The sequence below is a fragment of the Papaver somniferum genome, chromosome 4 (genome assembly GCF_003573695.1).
Source record: "Papaver somniferum cultivar HN1 chromosome 4, ASM357369v1, whole genome shotgun sequence".
Lineage (NCBI taxonomy): Eukaryota > Viridiplantae > Streptophyta > Magnoliopsida > Ranunculales > Papaveraceae > Papaver > Papaver somniferum.
In genome coordinates, this window is record NC_039361.1 from 17985446 (window position 1) to 17997262 (window position 11817).

The following is an 11817-nucleotide window of genomic DNA, read 5'->3' on the forward strand; positions in this document are numbered from 1 at the left end:
TCCTTACAGTTCACAAGTTTGGGTTTTTTCTTTTTTTTTTAATAGAAACGTATAACGACACTTATAAGTGTTGTTGAAGTTAAAATATAGAATGTGGGAAAAAATTAGGTTTGGGGGATTCGACCCTGAGCCTCCTATATGGAAGTCTACACCACTAACCATACCTACACTATCACAAGTTCTGTAAAGTTGGTGGTTCTTTAATATACTATTATGACAACCCTTCATAAGCGTTGTAAAACAAAATATAATGCGCAAAGCCGACTGAGCCACAAAGAGCGCGAAGCATTCTCTGTAACCATATACATTCTTCTCTGTAAATAATCACATACATTCTATAAGACCACCCGCTTTAAGCAAAGCATGCAACTGGGGAATTATGGCAAAAGTATACCATCAAACAAACAAATATTCTGAAAAACATTACCATCTTCAAACCGATATTCACACACAAATGATGATAACAAAAGCAGCCCTGAATTACCAACAATAGAACATAGAGTTTGATAAGTGATAAATACACAAGCCAATACAGAACTAACACTCAGCTGTAGCAAGAAACTTGAGAATAGCAGGAAACTCATACAGAACTACACACTCAGCTGTAGCAAGAAACTTGAGAATAGCAGTTGAAGTAGATTACTGAGAAGGCAAATAACACCAAATATTGCTAAAGTAAGAATACAATACCGTAAAAACAATAAACTACTGATCTAACTTGTGAACTTCTTTTTCTTCTTCTTTTTGTTCTTCTTCTTTTCGGAACCACTATGGTATATTCCCCATCTTCTCTTAAGTAACTCTCGTTCTCGTCATCCATTTGGAAACCAAGAGTTGAAATATCCACTGGCTGGAAAATTGTGTCATGCTTTTCATTGTATTCCTCTAATTCATGGAAACCCCTGGGCGGTGGTTTCACCATCACATACCAGTTAGATGTATTTGACTCTCGAGAATAGAAAACTTGTCGCGCTTGCTTTGCTAAAATGAATGGATCGTTACAGTATTGGTTCTTATGCTGCTTTAAATTGACTAATGTAAAGCCATATTCTACCTTCACACCAAAATTGGTGTGAGCCCAATCACATTTGAATATTGGAATTTGAAACATATGATTGTAGTCCAACAATAGAATTTCTTCTAAAACACCATAGAACCCACTAGTTTCTGACAATCCTGCAACTAAGGTTGTTGATTCAATTGAAACTCCACTGTTTTGTGTGACTCTCTTAACATCCTTCGTAATAAACCTAGTGTTATTGATAAGCAAGCCTTTATATGATATGCAGTTTTCCAACGGCCCATATGACAACCATTCTACCGTGTGTGATATTGGCATGCCTTGTTCAATTTGCATCTTAACCTACAAATGTATAATCTCAGATCATAAGAATATAACTAAATTTGTTATCTAAGCATAAGAAGTTAGATTTATATGATGGTGTGCCGAACATGGATTGTTCTATGTGATAGAATGAAACATACCTTTTGTTGAAACCAATCTGCAAATGTGTCAGACTGTATGGAATTGAGTTGGTCTTCACTAGTAATTGCCCTCCCAGCAGGAGATTTTAACTCGTCCATATGCATTCTAAGACAAAATTAAAATTAGAAAATGAAGTATTAATTGACAGACCATTTTAATAAACGTGAACATCATACTTACATCATATATGGGTCAATTTCGGGTGTGTTAAAAAGCACATATCTGTGAGCTATCTTTAACTTCTCACCATCCATACGCACTTGGACACCTTTAGAAAGAGGACGTGCTGCCGGTGTGGAACCATTTTGAGTGTTTTCGTTACGCCTTTGCTCTACTCCTTTTTCAGCTGCTTGGGCCTTACGAATATCAAAATACCTAACACTCTCCATTCCAAGATAACACTCGGCTATACAAGCTTCAGGTTGTGCATAATTCTTTACGTATTCTTTGAATGTCTTCATATACCTAGGAAAGTCGAGTATGCAACAGTTACTAGTTAATTAAATATTAGTATCTCTAAGATACAAAGGGCATAACTTTCTACACAAAACCAAAAAACAGAAGTAATATAAATTAAATTGGCATACCTTTCAAATGGATACATCCAACGATATTGTACAGGTCCACATAATCGCACTTCTCGAGCTAGGTGAATTGTCAAGTGCATCATGACATCAAAAAGTGACGGAGGGAAGTACCTCTCAAACATACACAAAGTCTCAGCAACTTCTACTTCAAGTTCTATTAATCTATGGAGATCAACTGCCCTTTGGCATATTTCGTGAAAATAAGAACATAACCTGAAAATTGCCTCCCTTGGCCCTACAGGTAAAAGTCCTTGCAAAGCAACGGGTAATATTTGTTGCATAAGAACATGGTAATCATGAGCCTTAAGAACACCTAAGCAACCATCTTTTGAGAAATGCTTTCTAAGATCAGAACTAAAACCATATGGAACCTTTAAATTTCTCATCCTATTATACAATATAGCCTTTTCCTTGTCATTTAAACAGTATGGTGCTGGTGGAAGGATCGTTTTTCCATTTATCTCTACTGGATGTAATTCTGGTCTTATTCCCATACTCTTCAGATCATTGCGGGACTTTAGACCGTCTTTTGTTTTGGACTTTATATTCAATATGGTACCAATAATACTCTCGCAAACATTTTTTTCTGTATGCATAACATCAATATTGTGCCGTAGTAATAAATCCTAGGAAGATGGAAAAACCCAACATTAGTAATTAATTCTATAAATAAATAAAAGATCAGACATTTAATCAATGTGAAAGTTATAATGTCATGCTGTCGAATCTTAGGTAAGTAATTAATTCTATTATAATGTCATGCTGGAAAAAACAGAAACAAAATGCTCATTATACTGAAAATATACTATTATGTGTCAATTATGGTGCAATCAAACTGATGCTGCCGATGCTTTATCACATTGGGAAGAGTACTCAGATGCATTATACTTCCCAAACACTATATCAAAAGAACGAGTGTGTCATTTAGATTGACATGGTGCAAAGCAGAAGACCCATAGCCAAATATTAACAAGTAAGTTTGAAGTTATGGAACTAACCTTCCAGTAAGGCAAGTCGAAGAATATTGACCGTTTGTTAAACACCCGAAGTTCAGTTTCATCATCATTTGCACCAGAAATAGCCGCATCAGCAACAACATCCCTTTTCCGCTTCCCACATTTAGAATTACCCACATTTGCACTTGCTGCCGCACTACTCTTGCCCTTATTCTTCTTCTTTTGATCTTTCTTTTTCCTTATCTCCTCCTCGTTCTTCTCCGCTTTCCCAAAATCATTTGTAATACTATTCTGACATTCAAGTGCCGCAGCACCAGACATAACAGGTGGCTTTTCCTTCCTCTCAATCTCTCCATTAAACCAGTCTTTTTTCTGCCGAAGAGGATGATTATGACGAAGAAATCTCCTATGATTCAAGTAGACAGTTTTACGACTAAATGCCAACCAGTTTGAAAGTGTATTTTCACCGCAAAGAGGACAGGCTGCCTTCCCTTTATACGTACATCCAGATAAATTACCATATGCAGGGAAATCGTTTATTGTCCACATTAATAACGCCTTCAAGTTAAAATCTGTTTTAGTAAACGAATCATATACCTGCACCCCTTTCTCCCAAACTCAAAAAGATCATCAATCAAGGGCTGCAAGTATACATCAATGTCATTACCCGGTTGTTTTTTTCCTGGAATCAGCATGCTCAGAATTATGTTGTCACCTTGCATACACAATTGAGGGGGCAAATTATAAACCACGAGCATCACTGGCCAACAACTGTGGGCTGCGGAAAGATCACCAAATGGATTAAATCCATCAGCAGCAAGCCCAAGACGCAAATTACGGGGATCTGAAGCAAACTCGGGATACTTTGTGTCTATGTGCTTCCAAGCCAAAGAATCTGTTGGATGACGCATCTTCCCATCCTTACTCTTGTTCGTCGCGTGCCATATCAACTGCTCAGCCAGTGCTGCTGATTGAAACAATCTTCTCAATCTCGGCACAATGGGGAAGTACCTAAGCACCTTCACCGGTATCTTCTTTTGCGGCTTGTCTATCATTTCAGCATCGTCCATGTTAGATGTGTCTGCCTTCCACCTAGAATAATGACATTTAGGACACTCGTCTGCATCTTTCAAATCTTTTCTAAACAAACAACAATCATTAATACAAGCATGTATTTTCTGGTAAGTCAATTGATAAGATTTCAGGAGCTTTTTCACTTCATATGTTGAGCAAGGAAGACAATGATCTGGCGGCAACAAGGAACCGATTGTCTTGAGAAGTTCGTCAAAAGATTTCCTAGATAAACCATTTACTGTCTTGTGCCTATACAATTCAACAGTGATGGATAACTTTGTGTGTTTTACAATTAGGATATAACGGTGGGTCCGCCTCTTCCACATGGTTTTCCAAACCCTCATCTTGCACAGGTTCATGTCCCTGATCGATATGTGCATCAGCTTCAACAGCAGCATCTATATGATATGATCCCCTTGTTGCTCCCTCTTGGTGTACATCAGTAGAAGTGTGCATAGTCTCCCCGTGAAAAACCCACTCAGTGTATGTAGGATCCCAACCTCGTTTCAGCAAGTGAAGATGCACTTCTTTCGGAGGAAGTGGGAAAGTGAGATTCTTACAATCAACACAAGGACAACTGAATTCAGAAGGATTTCCAAGTCTCTGACAAACGGTATCTATGAAATTCTTCAAGGCCTCCTGATATGGAAGATCACCCCTACATGAAAGAACGACAAAATAATTAATCACGGAATAACACAATAAAAGAGGGAAAACCAATGTAAAGAATGTAATATTCTACAGTGAACAACATATCAACCTTGGCCAATGAACCCAATCTTTATTCATAATTTTGAATGACTTGAATATGCAAATCTGTTCAGTTCTTCAACTATTTTGATTCTGTTTTTCCATTTGCATCATAAATTTGCTCAAGGTTGGTGTAAGGAACATAGCATACAAGACAAATTAAGTGGCCGGTGGGGCTCTCTGACTGTGATGTCGACCAAGCATCTCCTGAAGCGTTACGCAAGACAAATTATGTATAATGTATGGAAGTCTGCTTACAAAATATTCTGGTATAAGTCGTCAAGAACTCTATTCAACCAATGCAACTTCTTATACAGATACTTATTTAGAAGTTACAGTTGCAAGGAAATCATCAATTGATCTAATAGTAGACCCTTTGAGATGACCACCTTCATCTTCTCTCATCGCAGCACTAATTTTCTCCGCAATCACCATTGCCCTCTTCCTCATTTCTTCTCCTTCACTGCTACCCATCACTTGTTCAACTAACACAATTCAGTTAGGACTGATCTTTTTCTCTTCTAGTATGCAAATCTTCAGTCTTTCGAAGGACCACGATTATGAGTCACAGATTCACATATTCAAGCCCTCACCTGCCAAATCGAAACATACCCAACAAACTTAATGAGCCAATTTCTGAATCATGATTATGATTTACTGAAAATTAGACAAGGCAAACAAAACATTTTCAACAAAGCAAGATAAGAAGACTGCAACGTCTATGATGCACCTTCGACATTAAAAGAAAAAAATCAACATGACTGCAGAAAAAATAAAAAGAGACTGAAGGAGAAACTACCCATATTGTTGATTTTGATGAAATCAATATCATAAGAAAGGAACAAACTACCCATATTGTTGATTTTAATGAAATTTTAAACCAAACCCATATTGTTCTGTGTTGATTATCAAAAAACCTAATTCAAATTTTAATGCAAAAAAGTCACTGAAAAAAACCTAATTCAAAAATCAAAAAAACAATATACCCTAAATTGAGCTTTGGTTACAGATCGATCTTCAACTTCGGGAAATTGGTGGAAGTGGTTAGTCGAGATATGGGTTACAGATCGATCTTCAACATTGTGTGGTGATGATGAAGTTGGTGAAGTAATCTCCTGAGATCGATGAAGTTTCCAGTGGTTTGATTTATGGAGGTGCTGCTGTACCGAAGTGGTTTGAGTGATGTTGGTTTGAATAATGGTGGTTTGAGGTGAAGTTTCTCCGTCGAACACACTGGGGAGATGCAGTTGAGGGAAAAAAAGAAAAGGATAAGGAAGGAAATAGAAATGAGAATGATGTTAAACAAAAAAAAAAAAAAAAAACTTAACGGCTGTAGATGAAATAGAATTAAAAATTAAATGAATGGGTGGTTATGATGTGATGATATACATAGAATATTCCAAAGGAATATTCCCAGTATATGGTTGGATTCATCGTTCTTACGAAGTCCCCGACTTAGAGTAGTCCATCATCGCCAGGTTTCGATCTCGGAGCCATGTTATGTCTCGAAGTTGCCAAAACCGGTCAGGTTTAAGGGTTGGAGGAATATTATGAAAGCATCTTACCTATGAATCGACAGATTCATCGTTATTACGAAGTCCCCGACTTAGAGTAGTCCACTCATCGCCATGTTTCGATCCCGGAGCCATGTTATGTCTCGAAGTTGCCAAAACCGGTCAGGTTTAAGGGTTGGAGGAATATTATGAAAGCATCTTACCTATGAATCGACAGATTCATCGTTATTACGAAGTCCCCGACTTAGAGTAGTCCACTCATCGCCATGTTTCGATCCCGGAGCCATGTTATGTCTCGAAGTTGCCAAAACCGGTCAGGTTTAAGGGTTGGAGGAATATTATGAAAGCATCTTACCTATGAAACGACAGATTCATCGTTATTACGAAGTCCCCGACTTAGAGTAGTCCACTCATCGCCATGTTTCGATCCCGGAGCCATGTTATGTCTCGAAGTTGCCAAAACCGGTCAGGTTTAAGGGTTGGAGGAATATTATGAAAGCATCTTACCTATGAATCGACAGATTCATCGTTATTACGAAGTCCCCGACTTAGAGTAGTCCACTCATCGCCAGGTTTCGATCTCGGAGCCATGTTATGTCTCGAAGTTTCCAAAACCGGTCAGGTTTAAGGGTTGGAGGAATATTATGAAAGCATCTTACCTATGAATCGACAGATTCATCGTTATTACGAAGTCCCCGACTTAGAGTAGTCCACTCATCGCCATGTTTCGATCCCGGAGCCATGTTATGTCTCGAAGTTGCCAAAACCGGTCAGGTTTAAGGGTTGGAGGAATATTATGAAAGCATCTTACCTATGAATCGACAGATTCATCGTTATTACGAAGTCCCCGACTTAGAGTAGTCCACTCATCGCCATGTTTCGATCCCGGAGCCATGTTATGTCTCGAAGTTGCCAAAACCGGTCAGGTTTAAGGTTGGAGGAATATTATGAAAGCATCTTACCTATGAATCGACATATTCATCGTTATTACGAAGTCCCCGACTTAGAGTAGTCCACTCATCGCCAGGTTTCGATCTCGGAGCCATGTTATGTCTCGAAGTTGCCAAAACCGGTCAGGTTTAAGGGTTGGAGGAATATTATGAAAGCATCTTACCTATGAATCGACAGATTCATCGTTATTACGAAGTCCCCGACTTAGAGTAGTCCACTCACCGCCATGTTTCGATCCCGGAGCCATGTTATGTCTCGAAGTTGCCAAAACCGGTCAGGTTTAAGGGTTGGAGGAATATTATGAAAGCATCTTACCTATGAATCGACAGATTCATCGTTCTTACGAAGTCCCCGACTTAGAGTAGTCCACTCACCGCCATGTTTCGATCTCGGAGCCATGTTATCTCGAAGTTTCCAAAACCGGTCAGGTTTAAGGTTGGAGGAATATTATGAAAGCATCTTACCTATGAATCGACAGATTCATCGTTCTTACGAAGTCCCCGACTTAGAGTAGTCCACTCACCGCCATGTTTCGATCTCGGAGCCATGTTATATCTCGAAGTTTCCAAAACCGGTCAGGTTTAAGGGTTGGAGGAATATTATGAAAGCATCTTACTTATGAATCGACAGATTCATCGTTCTTACGAAGTCCCCGACTTAGAGTAGTCCACTCACCGCCATGTTTCGATCCCGGAGCCATGTTATATCTCGAAGTTGCCAAAACCGGACAGGTTTAAGGGTTGGAGGAATATTCTAATGGCACCGATATTATTTATAGATAGACGGTTTCATTGTTTTACGAAGTCTCTGACTTAGAATAGTCCACTTACCAGTTACCGCCAGGTTTCGTGCTCGGAGCCAGGTTATATCTATGTTACTTAGAGTGTTACCACCAAAAATTTTTTGTTGTAATTTTGTTTAATCCAACGTACCAAAGTTAGGGGAAGCAACTGCTACTAAATCTAACGGTGGGAATTTTGTGTTTGTTTGTCAAAAATTGTGTTTCTTTGCCAATCCGTATGCTTTTGCTTAGACCAATCAGAATATTCCACTTTCCCGCCCAAAATCCCGCCCAAATTTGGTCACGTGTCTGCCCAAGAATTTTTCAGAGAATATTTAATTTTTGACAACTGCAACGTGTCCTATCCCATGTTTCCCCCAATATTTTCACAACGCGCCCAAAATCATTAGTCTCTTCACTCTTCACAAAAATAAGAAAACTCTCTCACCAAAAAAAAAGAAAAAAATCTCTCACCTATCGCCATGTCTGCAACTGTGAAGCTCTAACCCTAACAATCTCTTATCGTAAAACCCTAACAATCTCTCACCAGAAAACCCTAACACTCTCTCATCAGGAAACCCTAACAATATCTCATCAGAAAACCCTAACAATCTCTCATCAGGAAACCCTAACAATCTCTCAATCACTCAAACTCTTCAGAAAACCATAACTATCTATTAATCTCAGAGTTCTTCAACTTTGAAGAAAACCCTAACAAATTTTCAAGAAAAGGATTTCACGAAGGGGTAATCTCTCATACTCTCAAATCTTAAGAAAATAAATCTCTTTGTTCCAGTTTTCTATTTTAGTAATTTTGAGTTTTTTTTTCTTCACATAAATGTTCAGATCTTCACATGCAATTTAGGATTTGTTGTTTCCATGATGAAATTGGTATTGGGTCCTATTTAATTTTGGGAATTTTCGATTTTAGGTCTTTTTAAGATGATTTTCATTTCGATGATTGTCTCTGCATCTCATGTTCTAGTTTTTTTAGGTCTTTGTTCTGTGTTATAACAAAAAATCCCCCCTTTTCTTCCTTCCTATTTCCAATCCCTCTCTCCATCTTTCAATTAGCAAATACAGAGAACCCTAGATGGCCATGATTCCCATTAGCAACAGAGAATAAAAAATCATGTTAATGGGGAGGTGCTCTTCATGGGCTCATGACTACATCTTTAGTGTAATAATTGTAGTACCAAAGATATGTGGAGTACTAGTGCAGAAGTTTAGCCACTGTGATGCATGAAGTATAATTTAGAATTCGTAAGAATTTGTGATTTGATAGGTGTAGCCTTATTCTCTTTAGGTGTATGATTTGATTAATTTGTGCCAAAGCATGAAGTTTAGCCACTGTGATTATATTTTTGCAAGGCATAACTGCAATAATGAAGACTAACAAGGAAACAATAAAGAAAAATCTGGTCAGGGAGTTGGCCATAAAGGTAAAGGCTTCTCATCTCAATTTCAGTGTAAATAAATTTATTCGCCATATCATTTTAACTAACCTATATGCATTATTGTTGCAGATGAAAAACAAACAGTCCAAAACTGATAAAGGTTCTGCATCTGCAGAACCATCCCTTCCACCTGAAAGTAGGCGATCATCACCAAGGAACAAGAAGTTTGCGATAAAGGTAAAGACTTTTCATCTCAATTTCACAAAAAACTACTTACCTTCTCATCTTAACTAAGCTACACTTTTTGCAGATGAAAAACAAACAGACCAAAACTGATAAAGGTTCTCCATCTGCAGAACCATCCCTTCCACCTGAAAGTAGGCGATCATCACCAAGGAACAAGAAGTTTGCGATAAAGGTAAAGACTTTTCATCTCAATTTCACAAAAAACTACTTACCTTCTCATTTTAACTAAGCTACACTTTTTGCAGATGAAAAACAAACAGTCCAAAACTGATAAAGGTTCTCCATCTGCAGAACCATCCCTTCCAACTGAAAGTGCTTCACTCACTTCAAAGCTGCAACCCCCAACTCAAACCAAGTCCCCGACTCCATCTCTTTCACCTGGAAGTAGGCGATCATCACAAAGGAACAAGAAGTTAGAACCAAGTGCTGCTGTTTCTTCTCTAACTAAATGTACAACAACTCCAAAGCGTCGTCTACAACCTGAAAGTGCTGAAATGTCATCACCAACTACAAGAGACAGGCTACTAGGAAGAAGAATGTGCAATCTGAAAGTGCTCAACATTCACAGACCACAACTACAAAGTCCCAATCAAAAAGCTCTGAAGGAGATACTGAAAAATCTGGAGTGGGGCGAAAGAATGTAAAGCGAAAACTTGACACAAGCAGCACAGGCCCATGTCTGAATGTTCAACTTAGGGATCCACACGACACTCTCGCAGATTTTCAAGATGAAGAAGAAGAGGAAGAGGAGGAGGAAGCTGTGGAAGAGGATAACTCTGATCATGTGGAGCCTGATGTGGAAGAAGAGAACGATAATGGTAATGGTGATGAGCCTGAATTGGAAGAAGAAAATGATAATGGTAATGATGATAATGAGGAAGGTGAAGAAGGAAAAGAAGCTAGAAAAGAAAATATGTTCCACGTGGTCCAACCCAGATGTATGCACTGAAGTTAGATTCTGCTGATCCGAAAAGAACAATTTCCTTCAACTCTAATGAACAACCGATTGGTGATCCATCTGTGCAACTTGCCAGTGTGCTAGGGGTGCTTGTTCGGAAACTTCCATTAACGTACAAGGATTGGAGACTTGTCCCTTATGAAGCCAAAGAAAACATATGGAAGATAGTCTCGGTTCGCAATTGATAACTCTTTAACTCTTTTCATTCGTCAATAATTATTTAAGTCATAGTCAACAATTATTTAATTCATAGCGTATTCTAATTCAATTATTTAAATTTATTTGTAGAACCGATTCATTGTGCCTGAGTATTACAAAGACTATTATTTCAGCAAGATGGGAACTTATCTTAGAGAAGCAAGGTCAAGGAAAGCTGGTTTGGTACTCGACGCTTTGGATCGGCTACAAGGGGAAGAACAAAAGAAACGGCTGGAGAAGTTAATGCCCAGGACCATGACAGTTAGGGAGTGGGAAGAGTTTGTGAAACATGTAGACTCTATTGAATTCAGAGTAAGTAATTTCTATTATATAGATGCCTATATATTTGTATTAAAAACTTTAAAGTCTGTCAAATGATTTTTTTACTTTTCTATTCAGGTCAGAAGAATAAAAATGCAAGAAAATCGTTCAAAACACACCACCCCACATACCATAAGTCGAGAAGGTTACGCCCGATTGGAGGTGAAATTGGTATGTTCTACAGTCTTGATATTCACCATGTGAAAGCTATTGCATCGTTAAAAATATAATTGTTTGAAGTTCTCTACAAAGTTTTATCTTAGAAATATTCTGAGATAATACCATGTTGTTGCTATTCTTGATGACTCATGTATTGATACATTTATTTGGCAGCAAAAAGAGCAAAACACAACCAAAGAGATTGATAGAGCTATAATCTGGAAAGTTGGTCATAAACAGCGCAAAGGAAAGAAACCACATCCTGGTGTTGTAGAAGCTTTGGTAAGAAATCTTCTCATGTTACTTTGTTTTATTTGTGTGTGCTTGAAAAAGTCAAAAATATCTGATGTTTTACACGCTTACACAGGAAAAACTTGAAAAAGCTCGAGAAAAGTATCATGCTGATTGTGGATCATCCGTGACAGATGATATTCTTGCA

General features: G+C 38.2%; 1 protein-coding gene across 1 annotated transcript; it reads left to right on the forward strand.

Moving 5' to 3' along the window:
• Positions 1-9484: 9484 nt before the first annotated feature.
• LOC113272098 (bromodomain-containing protein DDB_G0278469-like) lies at positions 9485-10885 on the forward strand. Its single transcript, XM_026522004.1, has 4 exons — positions 9485-9541; positions 9988-10382; positions 10439-10560; positions 10698-10885. The coding sequence occupies exons 1-4, from the start codon at positions 9485-9487 to the stop codon at positions 10883-10885; spliced, it is 762 nt and encodes a 253-aa protein (XP_026377789.1).
• Positions 10886-11817: the final 932 nt, after the last annotated feature.